Here is a 21,830-nt window from a genome sequence, read left to right as displayed (position 1 = left end):
TGAAAATGGGGTTGTAACCCGAAACCTAGATTGTACAGTAACATTAATAATAATGACAAAAAAGTATTTGTTTAGCTATTCCCTTATACCACCTGTCCCATATGCATAAAGCAATTACGTATGCTGCGTTTGCATATTTTGCCCTATTCATCTGCACTGTGTTATCTTGTCACATCCTGTACCATTGGGAGATTACCTTTGGATGAATAAAGGTAGGTAGGCCCTAACTGTGTTAGAAAGTAGATTAATATTTAAATAAATTTATATTCTTTTAGATACGTCAGAATTGGGGACTAGCACAACTTTTAAGACTGACACGTATTTTTTCCCAAATGTGCAAAACTTTTACCGACTGTATCACAAAGGTGCAATGGAATTTGGCCCTTGAACAGTTATTTTCTGCATGTAAAGTCTTATGACTCAATTTTCATCTAAGTCAATATACAGGCAAACACACTGCAGAGCATCAAAATAATGGATCAATAACAAACGTGTAAAGTTATATTAAGCTTTAACATGAAACTAAAAGAATTCAGGCTTGAATGCCTAAAAGGCACATTATAATACAGAGCAATGTACAGTTACGATTTAATCTATGCTACTTGTTAATCTTTGCTGCTTGTTAGATATCTCAATTTTTTAGAGGGTCTTGTGTGGTACTAATTTGTCGTTTCACACTGCCTCTAAGGGCAGCTTAATTATTCATGACATACAGTTTTCAACCAGAACATTGTTCTATTACCTGTGAAGCTGGTGGAATAGGCAAAAGAGTTTCCCAAGCTTTCTTCTGAACTGTATCACTGAGTAAACGAAAGAAATCATGTTCCAGTCCTTCTTTAAATGACAGCTTCACATAATTGTAGCTGCTTTTACCGACGGGACCGGGGATCTTCCCTTTAGGAACACAATTGCAATGTAAAAATGAAATATATAGGCCTGATGATCACATAAAGAGCTATGATTTAACATAAGGAAAGTATGCAAAGATTCCAGTTATTATGACGTATATGTAAATAGCATTCAGCCATTGGCAATATGAAACAATGGGTAAACTGAAACTTAACAACCTATAGTAATAATATGACAAGTTCTAAACCTGGAATTGGTTCCGTAAGGTGTAGGACTATTTTTTTGCTCCTCGTGAATGCAAATGAACTTGGTGACTCCTCTTCTGAAAATACAACATAACGAAGCGGCAAGGATAGGCATGTTCTGCCACGAGGAATATCTCCTGGTCTTCCCCACAACAAGCGATGAGTAGTGAGAACAAGTTCACCTCCTTCGAATGATGTCTGGAAAGAATGACGTAATTACATAAATAGTGGTAGCTACTTTCACAGTCACAGAATATTACGTTACTTTTAATTTGTGGGGGAAGTTTTGACAGCTAGCTTGTGGTGTTTATATACCTTTGTATCACCGTCATACAGCTTGACAGCTTTTTCCCGTGTTACGTACGACTCACCGGTCGAGAGCAGCGGCTCAGCGTACTCAAATCTATCCATTATTTTAATACCCTGAGCCAACGCGATAAATACTGAAAGGTAACTTATTTTATTTGGAATCCATATCGTGAAGTAAGCTGATTTTGGCTTATTGTTGACATTTGTTCGTGATGTCTCGCGGGACTATGTTATTTATCAAACCCCAAACATGTCAAACATCATCTACTGTCTCCAAGATACCAAATTTCACTTTCTGTCAACACATTCACAACACCACTCCCACCAAATGCACTGCATGGTCATAGATGTATACTATTTGCGACAACATCAGCGATCTCCTGCATACCTTATGATTATCGATGGCACACAACATCGACAGGCACAGGTGTACCACAGTCTAACATAACAGTCGCGACACTTCGCCTCGATTTTGTTGCCTTCAGCGGCAGCAGCGCTCCAAGCGGCTGGTAGGTTGAACTGTGAGTTCGGCCGACACCCCCGGGATAACAAGGCCGTCCAGCAGTGTTAGCGACGTCACACTAAGCGGCCCATAGCCGACGCAGCAGTCCACGGACACCTCCGTACAGACGCGCCTGATGCTAACGATCTTCTGTCCGTCATACAGAAAGGAGCGAACTATAATTCGAACCAAAGACCAAATTATATATATTCTTGTAAACAGCATAAAGGTTCATAACGAAATACCGATTACATATACGGACAGGAATAAGTTTAATCGATTGAGGAACTTTGCCACTATTTTATAATTGTCAGAACACTATTTAGCTTTAAAACTCGCATACAGGTGGTGACAAATGCCAACTGACAGCAGGACTTAACATTTTCAAGCTATTACACTGAAAGTAAATTATCTTAAACACTGTCATACATAGCAAAACCCTCCCATCTTTCGTTTACAATAAGGTAACAGGAGTTCGCTTTATCTCATAAAACACATGACTATTGTGAATTTACTCATATGTTCATGGTGACAGCTCTTTTCAAGAATTTTTACAAGTGTATCCCCAGTAATAAAGAATGGAAACAAAAGATAGATATCAAATATTCTCCTTTTAACATAGACATCACTGAACACAAGATTCTGTCTTGCACTGTGATACTAAGGGACTGCTCTTTCCTTTAAGAAAAGCCTGACAATTTGAAGTTCACTCTGCTATTGAAGATACACTTCTTGAAACAATATTAAAAATGTTATGAAAGGTAAGGAAATGAAAAACAACCAAGTGCATTACATGTAAGAATGTGAGCAAAAGGCTGAGGCTCTCTTTACTTACCATTTTCAATCTCTCTACAGCTTTTCCACGTAGAAATCACCAACTGCAAGTCTCATTATTGCTGTCTGTTACTAACAAAGTGCTTTTCTATTTAGAAAACCTGACAATTTGATGTTCATTCTGGTACTGATGATAAACACTTTTCAGAGGAGTTCTAGAACCTATTCCTGCCCGTATATGTAATCGGTATTTCGTTATGAACCTTTATGCTGTTTACAAGAATATATATATAATTTGGTCTTTGGTTCGAATTATAGTTCGCTCCTTTCTGTATGACGGACAGAAGATCGTTAGCATCAGGCGCGTCTGTACGGAGGTGTCCGTAGACTGCTGCGTCGGCTATGGGCCGCTTAGTGTGACGTCACTAACACTGCTGGACGGCCTTGTTATCCCGGGGGTGTCGGTTCGGCGCGATCGTGAAAGCGAATAGTGATTGTTTATTTTGATTTATACAATGGTTTTTACGATCGGGAGCGTGTGTAGGGCAATAAATTGCAGCAGCAATAGGCAGAAGACACCACAGCCGTCTTTTTTAGGTTTCCTAAGGATCCTGAGAGGTATATACCATCATGTTACTAAACTGTATCGTCATGATTCACTTGCAAATGTATGTGTATAAATGATGAATGTTTCGTTTTAGGAGCAAAAATATGGCTAGTTAATAGCAGACGAGAAGACGTTATGAAGAAAGACCCGGTTTACCTGCATAATAATATTAGGTTTTGTTCGCTACATTTCGAACAAAACCAGTTCATGGACGCAGACAATAACAAACTCGCGTGAAATGCAGTACCCACACTGTTTGACATTCCAAATAAGCCACCTCAACTGACGATGAAGAGGAAACTGCCACAAAGATTCGACAGTCAATCTAAAGCTGTAAAACAGTCCTATGACACAGAAGCAGCCAGTTCAACTCTCCATGTATTAGTGCCAGATTCGTGAGAATCGTCAACACAGACCTGCTTTGACGATGAAGTGGTTAGATTAAGTGCAGCTGTTCGTGTCTTACAAAAGCGTGTGAAGTGTCAGAATGTGCAGATCGCTAGACTTCGAGCGAAACTGTCGTGGGACAAGGAAAGTGCCTACAGACAGATTGTTTGAAAATTATTCAAATATTTGATTTTTCGTGAAATGTAATGTAATCAGCTCATTATAATGTTTTCAGCATATTTCTCCCACTATTTGTCAGTTGCTTAGAATAATATAAAGATGAAGGTCGTACTTGTGGTAACAGGCGACAATGACAAACACAGTAGGCCTACAGAACGATAAACGAGCTGTCCATCGCTTTTGCATGTCTGTGCTTCTTACATGTGAATCTGTGTGTTTATATTCTTTTGATATCAACGTGGTAAGCTGCAATTCTGCCCAATGTCACAAGTGTTTCTTCACGAATGTGTTGTAGCTTGCCACACTATTCATGGTTTTTGTCCACACTTGCGCTTATTTTAGAATCATTTTTAGAAACATATATGCCTTATGATACTACATAAACTCTTGGAGGCAAGAAACTAACTCGAATAATTCGGAAATTACGTAGGAAATGGATGCTAACAAACATTATGCTTACGACGTGTCTGACGTTCACCTTACCTGCCACTTGGAGCGCTAGTGTCGCTCCATCTGTCAAACGGCAACAACTTTTACAGCAGTGAGTGTTGCGACTGTTATGTTAGACTGTGGGTGTACAGTCCATTCACAAATGGGCAACCTGGACCACCGAAAGCGCCGATAGATGTCTTTTTTGTTAAGGTGGTATCATGATTTAAAACTGCAAAAGCCATTCCAACAAACGAATTAAAGTAGCTGATCCTCTATTGGCACATTCAATGCAATTTTTGAAGTTATTGCTGGTTTTCCTTGTCTTGAAAGTGAGAATATAGGCCTACGAACCTCATACTCGGTATTTACATATATCTGAACTTCTGAAACACCCAAAAAGATAGAAAAATCCAACAAAAATTTTATTGATAACAACTGAATCATTTGCAACTTGCCTTTTACGAGACAGTAATCTAAAGTATCAATATTTGAAAATTACTTCTTGTAGATGACGTAATCTTACACTTATGCATTCTTCCCATCCACTTTTGAGGTTTCTCATTGAATGATGCAATATCTCAGATGGGATACCACTAATTTCCTCTTGAATTCTTTGTTTCCATTCATCTAGTGTTCTTGGACGTGTCATATAGGCCCGACTCTGCCACTGACTGGCTTGCAATGTGTAATGTCGTACCATCCTGCTGAAAAAAGGTTTCGTGAAATTGTGAAATATTGTTCAATGCTGAGGCAAGAAAAGACTGCAATATCTCAACATCTATCCAAAGTGAAAGTCTCTGTGATCCATTCTCTACTTTCGACAAAGTAAGATCTGATGACATGTGTGACGAAACTGCATACCACACAGTTACCTTACTGACGCGTGAAGGGCGTTCAAGTACTTCATTAGGGTTACTGTGTGCCCAGTAATGGTATTTATGCTTATTCCCTTAACCTGTGAGATGTAAATGGGCCTCATCTGAGGTTCATAGTTTGTCCAGAAATCCATTGTCGTAATTTATGTTTAACAAAATATGCTAACAGAAATCTAATCGCAACTAGTAGCAGTTCTCTTGCTGGTGTTGCACATTCTGCAGCTTGTATGGATGAAATTTTAAATTATAATGTAGAAGTCGCCGAACATTCTTTCAGGACACTCTGCCAGGAGCTTCTTGCTTATGAACTGGCCACCATAGGCTCGATAAGACTGAAACGTCCTTGGCTTTGATATACTGTGGAGTACGACCACTTCTCTGTCATCTTGTCGGTTACTTTTTTGGAGCAGATGCAGCCTTTTAATCCAAGTTTGTTATTGCGTGTTTCGAAGGAAACCGACCATGACGTCATAAGTTGGAGAAACGTCGGAGCTCCATCTGCATACTTTACAAACTATCATAGTTTTGTGAAACATTTTTAAGACAGAATCACACTGTTGATCGATCCACTGATCCATGATAACTCACTGATGAGATTGTTTAGAACTCAAGGTTCGTGTTCCACAGTGTGCCAACTGCATGTGGCTGCTACTACACATTTCAAAAGTTTCAGTTTCCTTTTATCACCTTGTATATTACGAAAAGTAACGTTAAGCTGGCCGGATAGCGTTGTTAAGTTAATGCAATATCCTATTGTAGATGTACTGTGGGTAGGGTGACAAATATTTTTCGTGGTTTTAAGGGCGAAAAACGCCACCTGACCACAATTTAAGGGAGGTTTTGGAGAGATGTGGTCGCAATAAATTTCAGCTGCACGACTATGTAATATTTTCTTGGAGTAGGTGACACCATAGATCTAAATATGAAAGATGGCATATTTTGCTTATTTTTACTCTAGTAGGTCGTATGGTATCATATTCTGGGGTACTTCCACAAACAGAGAAAGATTTTAGAGTGTAAAAGCGTGTAACAAGATTCATTGTGTCACAAATTCAGAAATTAGTATTACACTCAAGCGTTCTAAATATGTCTGTTATATTATATTTTCTGATATTTTCCACACATAGGAGAATCCTCTCAGTTTTGGGTGCATGGTATAAAAAATAAATCTAATGTGATAAAAACAAAACATCTGATTTGTTTGTCGTATAAATGAGAATTATTCAAAAAATTCTGGAACTTCGATCACAACATTTTTCTGCCCTTTCCTTTTACTTATTGTGTGTGGTCTCCTTCGAAATACTCTCCTCCACAATTTATACACCGCTCCCAAAGCGGTTTCCACTTCCGGAAGCAGCCCTGGTATGCCTCTTTCTGGGTTGCGCTAAACGCCTTCTGCGAATTTTCTTTTATCTCGTCTATCGTTGCAAATCTTCGTCCTTTCAACAGGATTTTCAACTTTGGAAATAAGAAAAAAAATCCACAGGGGCCAGGTCTGGAGAGCACGGATCGTGAGGCAGCTCAGTGATTTCGTTTTTTGAGCAATAGTCTCGCACCGACAGGGATGTATGTACAGATGCATTTCGTGATGCAAGAGCCATGTCTTTTCTCGCCACGTTCAATGCCATTTCCTTCTCACATTTTCTCTCAGGCATCGCAACGTGTCCTGATAGTACCATCGAGTAACTGTTTGTCCATGTGGCACTGATTCATGATGAACTAATCCTTCAAAGTCTATGAAAACTATCAGCATGGCTTTGACATTTGACTTAACGTCAAGAGCTTTGTTTGGTCTTGGAGACGATTTACCAACCCAAGATTGAACCTTGGTCTCTACATTATAACCATAGACCCACATCATCATCAGTTATGTTAGTCTTAAGGAACAGCTCGTTCTCATTTGCGCGATCCGTAAGCTTTTTTACAGATTGTGAAGTGAAGTTCTTTCTGGCCTTGACTGATGAGCTGCAGAACTAACTTGGTGGTAACACGATGCATTCCAAGACACTGTGTCAGGATTTCATGACACGATCGAACCGAAATGTTACATTCTTCTGCAGTCTCTCGGACAGTCAGTCTTCGATTGGCACACACAGTTTCGTTGACGTTGCTGACATGAGAGTGGTCGGTAGATGTCGGAGGGCACCCTAAACAAGGATCATCTTCAACTTCCATCTGGACATTTTTAAACCGTGTGTACCATTCGCAGCAGTGAGTGCGGCTTAAGCACTCATTACTGTAGGCTTTCTACTCGTTTGGTATGTCTCTGTAAAGGTCTTTTTGAGTTAAACGCAAAATTTAACGCATCTAGCTCTGTCATCTCGAAATTCAGAAACTGTGCGACCCAATGTTCCACTCAATGCAGCAGTGAACAATAACTAACAGACATAAAACAATGAAACTTCCGGCAGTTACATACTAAACACAGGTGTGTGCAAGGATGCCAACCGCATTTCGCTCCAACATCCCATTGGCGCGAAATTACGAATGTTTGTGTGTGTGTGTGTGTGTGTGTGTGTGTGTGTGTGTGTGTGTGTGTATGTTGGGACTTATGGCGCTCAACGTCGAGGTCATCAGCGCCCTGCCACACATTAAAGGGAACGAATGTGGACATACCTAATAAAACTGAAACACACACGCAAAGAAAGCAGGAAAAGAAGAAAATGCTACATAAGAAAGGAGAATGTAAGGAAAGGGAAATCGTAGCAACAAGAATGCCACAGTAAATTGTCATTGGCTGGTTCTGGAACATTTTTAACAGTTGTCATAATGCACAAATATAACCGCAATAAAATTTAACAAAACTGCATACACACACACACATACACATACATACACAGACACACACACACACACACACACACACACATATATATATATATATATATATATATATATCTATATATATATATATATATATCTGTATATATATATATATATATATATATATATATATATATATATATATATATATATATATATATAAGGTTTACTTTACAAGTACACAATTATAAGAGCTGAAGAATATTTTATCTTCCTGTGGAGATTTACAAACTCTGCAGTTACAGTGAAAATTTATTGCAATCATGAACTCTGACTTAATCAGTTCTAAGCTGCTGCTGTTTCTCTGAGTCGAAGAAGCAATGATGGAAATGTAAGAAAGGTTCAGGATTTGAATTAACAAGGTGAAAAGATATCAGTGATAAGATTCGCTGATGATATTCCTATCCTGAGTGAAAGTGAAGAAGAATAACAGGATGTGTCGAATGGAATGAACAGTGTAATGTGTATAGAATATGGATTGAGAGTAAATTGAAGAAAGACACAAGTAATGAGAAATAGCAGAAATGAGAACAGCAAGAAACTTAACATCAGGATTGATGGCCACGACGTAGATGAAGTTAAGGAATTCTATTACCTAGATACGAAAATAACCAATGACAGATGGAGTGAGGAGGACATCAGAATCAGACTAGCTCTGGCAAAAAGGGCATTCCTGGCCAAAAGAAGTCTACTAGTATCAGACATAAGTCTTAATCTGTTTGGTGAACAGTTTGTTTGGAAGTGAAATATGGACTGTTGGAAAACAGGAACAGAAGAGAACTGAAGCATTTGAGATGTGAAGCTATAGACGACTGTTGAAAATTAGGTGGACTGATAAGGTAAGGAATGAGGAGGTTCTGCACAGAATCAGAGAGGAAAGGAATATGTGGAAAACATTGACAAGGAGAAGGGACAGCATGATAGGACATTTCTTAAGACATCAGGGAATGACTCCCATGGTATTAGAAGGACCTGCACAGGGCAAAAACTGTAGTGGAGGACAGAGATTGGAATACATCCAGCAAATAATTGAGCACATAGGTTGCAAGTGCTACTCTGAGATGAAGAGGTTGGCACAGGAGAGGAATTCATGGCGGATCACATCAAACCAATCAGAAAACTGATGACACAAAGAAGGACACATCAAATCAAAATGGGGCATAACATTTCACACAGCTATTTCAGCCAAGGAACGTTTACTAGTCACACTATGATTTATAACTGTGTGTGAGCTACAAATTAAACAGGACTTTTAATTTATTTATGTGAGAAATTCAGTTTAAAAAAAACATTAATTTTCTTGGCAGGTGACTGATACAAGTCACTGATGTACCGTTTTTCGTATTCCTGTGAGCACGACGTCTTTGACCATACCTGATGTATGTGGATCCATTTTTGATGTCATGCAAAGGGAAAATTATTTGGAGGTATGTGAAAACACAGTACTCAAGGTTAAGGTAAAGTTTTATTAAAACTAAGCGCATTGTATGGAAAAATTAGGTTACAAAAATGTTTCTTTTTTCTAATGCCCATAAAATGAAAAGTAATAAGCTGATTAAGTAGGTTTATAATAATTACATGTCATTTTCTTTTTCTAGACCAATAAAAAACAAGTAAATGGATGCAAGTGGCAAAGGAGTTTGACGAAAATTGGAACTGCAGTGGGGCACTGGATTGAAAGCACATTGTGATGCAAGCTCCAGAAGACATTGGGAGCTACTATTATAGTTACAAATACTGCCACTGTATTGTTTTATTGTAGATGCAAAATACACTTTATTATATATGGACGCAGTTTGTGGCTGAAAAATTTCTGATGATGGTGGGCTTAGCACCTTCATTATCTTCAACCTTGGAGCAAGGACATCTTGATGTTCCTCTGCATTACGTACTCCCAGGCAGAGAAAAGGACATCCCCTATGTACTTGTACCTGATGGTGTATTCCCACTGAAGTCATACTTATTGAAGCCAATATGCTTCTCATAATCAGCCTGGTCCATAGAAAGTATTTAATTAAAAAGTGTCAAGGACAAGAAGAGTTGTTGAAAACTTTTTTGGCCACATTCCACAATGGTTCTGAGTATTAAGGCGCGTCTGTTAGTAGAGCCTGAAAAAAAAAAAAAACTGTAGCAACAGTTTCAGCTACAGGTGTCCTACACAATTTCTTGATGGATAGGAAAGGTAGCAGTTTGGCAAACAGATGCAATTTTGATACATAGTAGGTACAGAATGGTGAAGTACTAGGAGGTTCATCGAGGAATGAAGAGCAAGAAACACAAAATTTAAACCCAATTCAAACAGGACAATGTAACAGAGATTCTAGCAATACCTGGGCAATTTGTGAAGAATCCATGAATTGCTTTCTATCAGCACATGGTGAAGAACCTTGGCAGTACAAATACATTTAAAATGTAAACTATGGACTTGAAAATATAATCGTTTCAGTTGTATAAACTGTTATAAGAAATGAAAGTAGTTTTTGTCCTGCATAAACCGTTGTTTGTGATTGCTTATACAAGTTTACACTGTAATGTATTTTCAATAGAGTGTGACTGTATTCCATGTTAGTGACAACTCATCTCCGTAGTGTTATTGTATTTTGTATAATTGGAACAAACAATGTATACTAAATTCCTCTGCTGTTACTGCAAATTGGATTTGTTTAGCCTTATAGTAAGACTCAGCCGAGAAACATGAGAAATATTAGGGCTTGCATTACTTTAGAATGTATGAGGGGCAATACCTTAAAACTATTATATTGTCCAAGTATCATTTAAAAGAAATTATTTACAATTCTTTCTAAGAAGGTCGTGGATATTCAAAACAAAGAGATGAATTTAAAAATATAAACCTTCCTCTTTAATGTAAACAAAATTCAAGGTTCTGATATAAAAGCTGTAGAAACTATTGCATTTTGAAATTGGGCAGGAGATTGTCCATGACTGCCCAAGTTCCTGAATTCATATAACTTCTTTAAGTCATACTGAAAAGTACTTGACCTGCAACATTTACATTTGGGAAACGTTCATATATCTATGTGAACATCAGTTACACAAGATTTCAAGGATTTGTATGGGGGTGGGTGTCGATTCCTCACTATTCTGGACTATTTGTTATGGAATGGCCCATACATACACGCATTTGTGGCTACAATTATATTGGCACAAGTATCAAGAACATGGTACCTTTGAAATCTTTTACAGATATAAAAAAGGACATTTTTTCGAACAGTGTATACTAACTTATGGAATTTCAATTTCTAGCTATGAGAGATTTGATTCTGATAAGCATAACATTTAAAAATCAACTTCTCAAAATATTTTATTTGTAGAAGATTCGTAAAAGTGGACGATGTACTTACTACACATTCCTGTGAGACCTGTTTCACCTGTCATACCTCAAGTCTATGAAGCCAAGTTTTGTTAAGGGAGGTAGGGTTACCTGAAATATAAACTTCTGAAAGCACATTAAAGTTTTAATGTTGCATTGTGTATTTAGTTGTACAATATGATATAATTACTAACAATATTCGATTTCCACAATATCTGCAGTGTGGAGTCCACATTCCTTAGCAACACTCATCTCCATTAGTGCTGCGACTGGAGGAGTGGTATTTCTGCAGCATCTTTTTCAGTAATTTTCATTATACACTTTTGTATCATAATTTTCAGTCTCCTTGTATTGTTTTCATTTCTTAATGACCGTACATCTCCAATCACATAATCGTCAAATGAGTGAATCGACTGACCAAGAATATTTTTGGCCCTTTCAAGAATTCCAACATCTTTCCCGTTCCCTCACTTCTTTTGCTCTCTTTAACTTGATCAGCTACAGTTAAAATTTCTTCCACATCTGCCTCTTCTTCCTGCGAGTAGAAACATAAGTAAATATAAAATAAAAGACTATCGCAAAACTCTTTCCTGTACACCTAAAAAAGCATACAAAGGAATACAAAGGCAATTAAATTGAAAATTATTGTAATTTTCTACGTAGTGTTAAGACACTTGATGGGATCCACATTGCTCAAGCAGTCACCAAAAGGCAGTGGATATTGTTAAAATTTCATGCTGTCACTGAACTTTACTGTTTGTACTTGTGAATGCAAATTACAGTTCACCATGTAAACTGTGGTTTTAATTCATGTTAATTATAGTATTCTGTACTACCTGCAATTGGAATACTCTATTTCAAATTCTAAAGGTGGCAGGGGTAAACTACAGAGAGCAAAAGGCTATTTACAATTTGTACAGAAACCAGATGGCATTTATAAGAGTCGAGGGGCGTGAAAGGGAAGCAGTGGTTGGGAAGGGATTGAGACGGGGTTGTAGCCTATCCCCGATGTTATTCAATCTGTATATTGAGCAAGCAGTAAAGGAAACAAAAGAAAAATTCGCCATAGGAATTAAAATAAATGGAGAAGAAATAACAACTTTGAGGTTCACTGATGACATTGTAATTCTGTCAGCGACAGCAAAGGACTTGGAAGAGCAGTTGAACGGAATGGACAGTGTCTTGAAAGTAGGGTATAAGATGAACATCAACAAAAGAAAAACGAGGATAATGGAATGTAGTCGAATTAAGTCGGGTGATGCTGAGGGAATTAGATTAGGAAATGAGACACTTGAAGTAGTAAAGGAGTTTTGCTATTTGGGAAGCAAAATAACTGATGATGGTCGAAGTAGAGATGTTATAAAATGTAGACTGGCAATGGCAAGGAAAGCGTTTCTGAAGAAGAGAAATTTGTTAACATCGAGTACAGATTTAAATGTCAGGAAGTCGTTTCTGAAAGTATTTGTATGGAGTGTAGCCATGTACGGAAGTGAAACATGGATGATAAATAGTTTAGACAAGAAGAGAATAGAAGCTTTCGAAATGTGGTGCTACAGATGAATGCTGAAGATTAGATGGGTAGATCACATAACTAATGAGGAGGTATTGAATAGAATTGGGGAGAGGAGGAGCTTGTGGCACAACTTGACTAGAAGAAGGGATCGGTTGGTAGGACATGTTCTGAGACATCGAGGGATCACCAATTTAGTACTGGAGGGCAGCGTGGAGGGTAAAAATCGTAGAGGGAGACCAAGAGATGAATACACTAAGCAGATTCAGAAGTACGTAGGCTGCAGTAGGTACTGGGAGATGAAGAAGCTTGCACAGGATAGAGTAGCATGGAGAGCTGCATCAAATCAGTCTCAGGACTGAAGACCACAACAACAACAACAACCTGCATTAATGTTATCTGAGAACAATGATGTCGTATAGTAAAATTATTTTTTTTAACTTCCTAAAACTGGATCTAGTTTACATTAATGATCTCACTGCTAACGTAGAATGACACATGGCTGTCGTATTTACAGCCCTGAAAGTTAAGTGTTGCACTGAAATGAAATGAAATGATCATACACTAATACATTCATTAGAGAAATGCTGCACAGACACCTAGCGATAATGCTCTGAACACTAAATCTTAATATAAGGGGCATTCGAATGAAACTTGGTCACTTGTGTAAAGTAATGGTAACGATTTTATTAACTGAAAAATGTAGCTATATGCAGTACACATACTCAAAAATTGTCACCAAAACTGTTGGCACATTTATACCATTGCGACCCTATCTGGTCGATTCCATCCTTGAAGGAGCTAGTAGGCTGCTGTCGGATCCAGGTCTGGACCCAGTCATACACTCCGTCGTCCGTTGCGAAAAAATGTCCACGAACAGCTTGGTTTAGAGGTCCAAACGCATGAAAGTCACACAGTGAAGGGTCGGGATTGTACAGTGAATGTTACAGCGTTGTCCACCAAAACTGCTGTAATGTCGTCTTCACCACATTGGCCGTGTGTGGGAGGGTGTTATCATGCAGCAGGATAACGCCATTGCACAACATGCCGCGGCGTTTCGACTTGATGGCTCGTCTAAGGTCCTGTAAAGTGGCTTGATAATGTTGGGAATTGATGGAGGTTCCCCATTCAAGGAACTCGACAAGCATTGGGCCTTTGTGATGAAAAAAAGGACATCACGACCTTACCAGAACTGGTGTGCACGCCCTTTAATTTCTTTGGAGGTGGTGAAATCGCGTGTTTCCACTGCTTGCTCTGACGCTTGCTTTCCAGTTAAAAATGGTGACACCATGTTTCGTCACCTGTGACAATACACAACAGAAACCCATATCCCTCCTCATCATAACGTTACAGATGACTCAAAAACAGCGCCATTCGAGTATTGCGCCATTTGGCAGTCAGTTGGTGGGGTAACCACTGCACACAGATTATTTGAAAGTTCAAGTGTTAATGCATTATGGTGTGGGCGATGCCCACGCTAATATCCAGTAATCAATTGATCTCGTCCACGGCGATTCTGCGGTTGTCCTAGACTAAAGCATTCACTTCTGCTACCATTTCCGGTGTGATGACACGATGAGCCTGTCCAGGACGAGCTTCCTCTACCAGTGACTCACGACCCTCAAGGATTCGTTTGCACCATTCCACAACACTTGAACAACTCAGCCTGTACTCACCATACACAGCCTTCATTCATTGATACATTTCATGGCCTCCAACTCACTCCACTGGCAGAAATCGAATCACTCTTCATTGTTCCTGCTTATTCACCTGCATGTTCGGTAGTGGACGATAACCTATGTGACCACCTTCTCTTTGGCGTGAAACCTCATTGAAGCTATGCAACATCAAACGATGCGCACACATCAGTTTCTGTACCAATAGATGGCGCCACCATACCCATAGTTATGTGGTGCCACCTTACGTGTAAGCCAAAGGTAGACGCAGGTTTCATTCGAATGAACCTCATTCAAACAATCTCTATCAAGGGTGGTAATAGGCCTATACAAAATAAGAACCTATCCCTCATCATCATTTATATAAATAACCAGGCAATAGACAACAGTGTGTTACTAATTCACAAATATATGAAGTGGAATAAAGAAACTGAATAAGTGAATACTAAATAAATTATTAAAAGGATGTCACTAATTAGCAGTTTATTCTTCTGCATAATATAGACAGATATTAAAATGTTTCAAAACTTAAATTTCAAAATGAAGATTACCATACTTCTACATTCCATTGAGAAGTGACAGTAAAAAAAGAGACGAAAGCACAGCTCAACTTTTAAGGTATTTAGAAACATCATCCTGCCTGTGCTGATAGTGAACATACTCTATTAGTGGTTTGTGGCGACACTTCTTTCTAAAAATTTCATTGCCATAAAATACATTGTCATCCGAAGACCAGTATCAGTTGCAAAGAGATTTAGAAAAGATTGTTGTATGGTGTGGCAGGTGGCAGTTGGCGTTAAATAACGAAAAGTGTGAGGTGATCCACATGAGTTCCAAAAGAAATCCGTTGGAATTCGATTACTCGATAAATAGTACAATTCTCAAGGCTGTCAATTCAACTAAGTACCTGGGTGTTAAAATTACAAACAACTTCAGTTGGAAAGACCACATAGATAATATTGTGGTGAAGGCGAGCCAAAGGTTGCGTTTCATTGGCCAAGCACTTAAATGTGAATTTCAGAGTAATAATGTAGATGTAGATGTACAGCCGTTGAGAATGGGGCATTATCCCTGAAAACCCACTTTTGATTTTCTGTAGTTTTCTAATTCTTGAGAAAACTTCCTCTGAACTTTCTTCATCAACATGTCGAATATAGAGGCAATTTCTGTAAGAGCACTTGTCTTCTTTATTGGGTCTCCAAAATCGTGGCAGTGTGCATCCGACATTTCAGGGAAGCTGACAAGCTTTAGTGAAATATTCTGTGACTTGCTTGCCCCATTCCCATTTTTCCTCCATTCCTTGAATTTGTTAATTTAGCATAAAATACGTGAGGTGGCTGCATGAAATTAGCTCGCGACATCCAGTGAAATGTTAAATATGTGTGTGACACAAACTAGAACTTGCACTTCATACTTGCAGAACATAGAACCGAATTCCAAAAGCTGCAAATAGCTTGCAGAAGCCTCTCACATGTTATTCCACTGGAAGTGGGAGACACATAGCAAGTCACTTCCTCAATAAATTTCTGACGGCCACAAGCCGACTTGGTGACATGTTTATATTCGCAATTAGCGCTACAAGTTCCTCCAAGCAAGTAAATTGCTGCAATAACTTGCCAGTGTAAACCCCTCTTGGTTCTTGTTATTTGTAACACAGCTGCTCATTGGTAGGAGGCGAGCTCATGCATGGGTTGCCAGTACTGACGGAGAAACAGGTAAACACCCCCCCCCCCCCCCCTCGACCTCCCTCTCACTACCTCTCTAGACGCTTTGGCTATGCCATTCTTTCCATGCTCCTCATCGATCCAAACCGTCTTTTTACTAGAAGGCCCAGCCACAAGTAACGATCAATTTGCACACATCACATCTGTGCAGACATATTGTTGCATGTGAACAGGAGATTCGTGCAGATATGAGATGTGCGCAAACCTGTAAGTCGGAGGTTTGAGCGAAATTGCTTAAAACTATGGCTTCAAATCACATCTGTACAGACAAGTTGCTGCGTGTGGACGGGAAATCTTCCCAAATCTGGTGCTAAAACGTGTTCGAGTCAGCTGTTCTTTCATTTAGGTGTTCCTCATCTGTGCGCGCAGAGTGGATTTTAAAGTAGCAGATGCATGTTAGTATTTTAGAAAGTTCACTGCCGAATTTATCGAAATGTACAACAGTCACAGATGTTTGTGAAAAATTAAAAACAGGGAATACGGCGATACATGGGTAAGGAAGGCGACTGCTTATAATTCATTAACAAAGAAATTACACACAGTTGACTCAATAGCAAACAAGTAGAGGTGACATAATAATAAAAAAATTGTTGCTGGCTGTCCACTGCAAAAAGCTAAGCAAAGTGACGAAATCTTTTCGACCTGGTGCCAGAGGATCTGTACCTGTATCATCGACGACTTTGGAAATGCCATACTGACGTCCATTTCAAAGGCTCCACTGTCTACGAGTAACTAGTGTGCTGTTTGAGGGTAATGGTGCATTAAAGATTTATCTCAGACAAGTTACCTTGGTACATCAAATGTCACTAGGTGACGCAACGGCGAAATTCCTTAAGGAGAAGGAATATGAACAATACCAACGTGCTGATCTACAATTCACTGTTGACTTATGGTTAGAGTGATGGATTTATGAGGTGAAATTGCATCGGGCAACTTCTTTTTTTAATCTTCGCATTTGTATCAGACCGTAGGATGTTAATATTAATGTAATAAATATCTGTAACTGAAACGAGCGCCAATGACTTTTTATACTCTACCTTGTCACAAATAACAGCATATTGATGGCTATGTTGCGATATCCAAAATAGCGCCAACGACAGCCACATGCTAAAATTTTTCGTTGTAGCTTATTCATGTCAGTCTGTTTGAATTTGGATGCCCAAAATTCCTGATCATAATCATCTGTACAGCTGAACCAAAAAGAAGGTAACTGCTTAAACCTACTATTGAATGACATTTTCTGTTTAGAACTAATTTTTTGCATTAGACAAATCCAGATTATTAACAGATATTTTTCACTGATTTGAAGCCATTTTCCACCTAGGTAACTGTTCATACATAATATTTTGCAATCATACAGACACTGGTGTAACAAAGTATCACATTTGATTGATCTGTGCACACATGATGATTTTATACCTTAGTAAAGTGTATTATACTCCTTGTTCCCATGGCTCACTCTGCCTTTTTGATATCTCAAGAGGTTTTAACCTTAGTAGTACAGAGGAATTAAAAAATGTGTATAACTGCCCCAGTCTGCATCTTCTGTTTCTTTTGTCACTTCTCACTATACATTTTCTGAAAATACTTGCAGTGCTGTGGCTTTATCATACTCTGCTACCAAAGAAGGGGGTTTGCTTACATTTAACTTCTTTTTGACAAGCGGAAAACATATTACTGCTAAGAGCTTATTGCAGTATGCTGTTGACATACTAGTAATTTCATAAATTTTCATTATTTCTGCTATTGAGAGGTTGAAACGTTTTTGATACTGTAATTAGATTATACCCTCATTTGATTTTATATTTTGTGAATGACTTAATTAGTACTTATAAAGATTCCAGCATCACCTTACATTCCTTTATAACCTGGTCTGAGACATTACTCTTACTTATTTCCCCTTTCGCCATTTCTACTATTGCAATCTTCTGCATTTGAGTTATTACAGGTTTTCTAATAGTGGATAGAGGCATGGTAAAAAATTTACAGATAACAAAAGGCACACCATATTTGGTTGTATCTATTATGCAGTACATGTGGACCATATTATATACTGCACAATTAAATTTCGTCAAACTCCAGTCCAATAGTGACCACATCTACACTGAGGATACATCCATTTCTAATTATGAGTTACACACATATTTAACTTGTGTAGTGAGCATTTTGTTAGAGTAGCCACACATTAGTTATTCAACTGTTAGTGCTCTAGTGCCTTCATTTAAATTCTGACATATTTTTTTTTCGTTCTAGGATTCCTGTAGGGTCCTATGTGGGAGATTACATGGCACCAAATACTTTCATTATGATGTATGTGCTGTATTTCCCAGCACTTCTTTGGCACTTGCTTCTGCCCCTCAAGTTACTTCTCAAAGTAAACCAAATCACCTAACCTGCAACTAAAGCAACGTGATAGCACATGAAATACCTCCTGTTAGCAAACACACAATTAGTCTATTTCAGTTATCAAAATACATTCTCTTCAGTACTTGGATCTCACTTGTACTATTTACATTACTTAACTGCTGCTGTTTTTGCTTCATGCTATTTCTGTTAAGAATACATTTCATTTCCTCAGAGGTGACTCATATTAATTCTTGCACCAAAACCAAAGAGGTATATAATTGTTTATGTAGGCTGTTGACCAAAACTGTTCAAAACATGTAATAGCAGCGTGGAAGGTACAAGTGTAGCAAAGACCATCAGCCAAAAAATATACTCCACTTTGTGATAGGAATGTACCAGCCCCTAATGGCTACTGAAAACAGACTACATGTGGACAGTGATCTCTATACTAAGTACGGAGATCACTGGATGAGAGTTGTAATATATTCCTAGATTCAGCACTTAAAGTGGGTTCTAGAAACTTTCTGAGTATGTTTTCATGAGATCATTTGCACCTATCTTCAAGGTTCTATCAGTTCTATTTCTTCAGCATCTGTATAACACCCTCCTATGGGTGGAACAAATCTGTGCCCATTCCGTTGCCTGTCTTTGTATCCATTCAATATCCCCTGTGTTATGACTTCCTCTTTACAGTGTGTGGTTCCTTAGTGAATACAGGAGCGAGGAACAGATGCCACACATGAAAAAAGAATTCAGATATTAATTTATTCAACATCTAATATGAAATAGGAAAAATAATACCTAACTTTGTTGTTGAAATTGAAGCATCAGTTGCTAACAGTTGATTTGAATGTAGAAATATACACAGACATGAAAAACTAATAAATCTGTCACTCTTCTGTAAAATATGTATTCAGAAGATGTCGGGCACTGACCACTATTAAAGTCTGTAAATGTTATTCAACTACAAACACACAGAATTGGTTCTGTGTATGAATTTTCGAACTTAAGTACACCCATTACTGGGGCTCTGGAGAGGGGATGGTTGCATCTCATTGACAGTAGTGTAATTGTTCGTGGCAACACCGTCGGGTTGTGGTGGCGGCTGTAGGAAACGCCAGTGAACTCAGTACTAAACTGAAGAGACTACTACACAAAGCAAAGCCATTAGGTGTGGCGTCATTCACCATGTTAAACAAGACCAAGGTGTCAGATTGTTCTGCTACAGAGAAAATATACAATTACCATTTATGTACGCTATATGTTGCTGTGTGTGTTTAGTTTATAATTCACTGTTAGCTATTGCCTTGTACCTTCAAACCCTTCCCTGCAAAATCAATTTCGCAATTATTCTGCTGTGTTTAGATGTCTAATTTCCATAATGCTTCTAAGGCTGATCGAGCGAGGTGGCACGGTAGTTAACACACTGGACTCGCATACGGGAGGACGATGGTTCAATTCCACATCCGGCCATCCTGATTTAGGTTTTCTGTGATTTCCGTTAATTGCCTCAGCAAATGCTGGGATGGTTCCCTGGAAAGGGCATAGCAGACTTTCTTCCCCAACCTTTCCTAATCCGATGAGACCGATGACCCTGCAGTTTGCCCTCTTCCCCCAAATAACACAACCCAACCCAACATGCTAAGGCTGCTGACAAATTATGCTTCTCAAAAATCTTACCTTGGTTTAACTTTTCGCATTTTATTTCCTGAAAGACAAAACTATATAGCAATACAAAATGACCAAAACATTGACATGAAATTTTTTTTATTATTGTTGCTTCACCATGTGTGGCGAATTTCCACACAATAACACATGTGATGCAAAGTGCATTTCTCTCTACATCTGATGAGAAAAGTTCTGCACACATTATTAAGGCAACAAAACTGCTAAACCATTGCTTTGTTTGTAATTTCAGCTGTCAACAGCGGAAAAACCTTTAATGTTAGTATGGATCACTTTACAGATTGTTACGTTCACAAGTTACAGGCAAGAATTTTGAGGATGGAAGGAGGTGGTCAAATTAGTAACATGTAAATATAATATTTTAATTTTTATGTGTTGTTTTGCTTCATTCAATATATATTCACATGTCATACATTGGCAAATGTAATTATCTCGCCAATCTGTGTGTCATGCCACAGAAGATTCCCTGTCAGCAGCTATCACTTTTTCTGTGTGTTTATTTAATCTAATCTGTAGGTGTACAGCAGTAGTACATCGTATTAACTGTAAATAATTTAACCAAAGAAACTACGAACAGAGTTAATAAGCATATCATAAAAATGGTTTGAGTTTAAAGTAAATCTCACTAGAGTGGAACGAAAGTATTTTTCTGTATACTGCGCTATTTCAAACACTGCTACAGATGGGTTTAGGATACCATGTCTGTCAACCTTCGTAGTAAAGACAGCTGGATTTGCCATTGGGGTTTTGCAGTGTGTGCACTACATATGATGAGGTAACAGTAATAAAAAGAATTTTGTCTATGTTTTGGTCATTTTATATTGCTATATAGTTAAGTCATTTAGGAAAGAAAATGCGAGAAGTGAAACCAAGTTAAGAATTTTGAGAAGCATAATTTGTCAGCCGCCTTAGCAGCAGTACGGAAGTTACACATGTAAACACAGCAGAATTATTGCGAAATTGATTTTGCAGGGAGAGTTTAGATGGTACCAGGCAGTAGCTAACAGTGAATTATAAACTAAACACCAGATTGTCATATAGTGTATGTATATGGTAATTGTATTTTTTCAGGCACATGTAGGGAACAGTCATAAGTTCTTTGCACTGCACACATCTTAACATTTGCATAATCTCACTCGCAACATACCCTGATATACACTCCTGGAAATTGAAATAAGAACACCGTGAATTCATTTTCCCAGGAAGGGGAAACTTTATTGACACATTCCTGGGGTCAGATACATCACATGATCACACTGACAGAACCACAGGCACATGGACACAGGCAACAGAGAATGCACAATGTCGGCACTAGTACAGTGTATATCCACCTTTCGCAGCAATGCAGGCTGCTATTCTCCCATGGAGACGATCGTAGAGATGCTGGATGTAGTCCTGTGGAACGGCTTGCCATGCCATTTCCACCTGGCGCCTCAGTTGGACCAGCGTTCGTGCTGGACGTGCAGACCGTGTGAGACGACGCTTCATCCAGTCCCAAACATGCTCAATGGGGGACAGATCCGGAGATCTTGCTGGCCAGGGTAGTTGACTTACACCTTCTAGAGCACGTTGGG

General features: G+C 38.6%; 1 protein-coding gene across 1 annotated transcript in view; it reads right to left on the bottom strand.

Moving 5' to 3' along the window:
- The window catches only part of LOC126475284 (vacuolar protein-sorting-associated protein 36), a 46,381-nt gene extending 44,622 nt beyond the window's left edge, over positions 1–1,759 (bottom strand). The window contains exons 1-3 of the mRNA XM_050103041.1: positions 1,410–1,759; positions 1,097–1,292; positions 743–894 (exon numbers count right to left, since the gene is read on the bottom strand). Of these exons, the coding sequence (XP_049958998.1) occupies positions 743–894; positions 1,097–1,292; positions 1,410–1,505 (444 nt within the window). The 5' untranslated portion in view covers positions 1,506–1,759. The remainder of the gene's footprint in view (positions 1–742; positions 895–1,096; positions 1,293–1,409) is intronic.
- Positions 1,760–21,830: the final 20,071 nt, after the last annotated feature.

This window comes from Schistocerca serialis, chromosome 4 (assembly GCF_023864345.2).
Source record: "Schistocerca serialis cubense isolate TAMUIC-IGC-003099 chromosome 4, iqSchSeri2.2, whole genome shotgun sequence".
Lineage (NCBI taxonomy): Eukaryota > Metazoa > Arthropoda > Insecta > Orthoptera > Acrididae > Schistocerca > Schistocerca serialis.
This window is presented reverse-complemented; position numbering and strand designations above follow the sequence as displayed.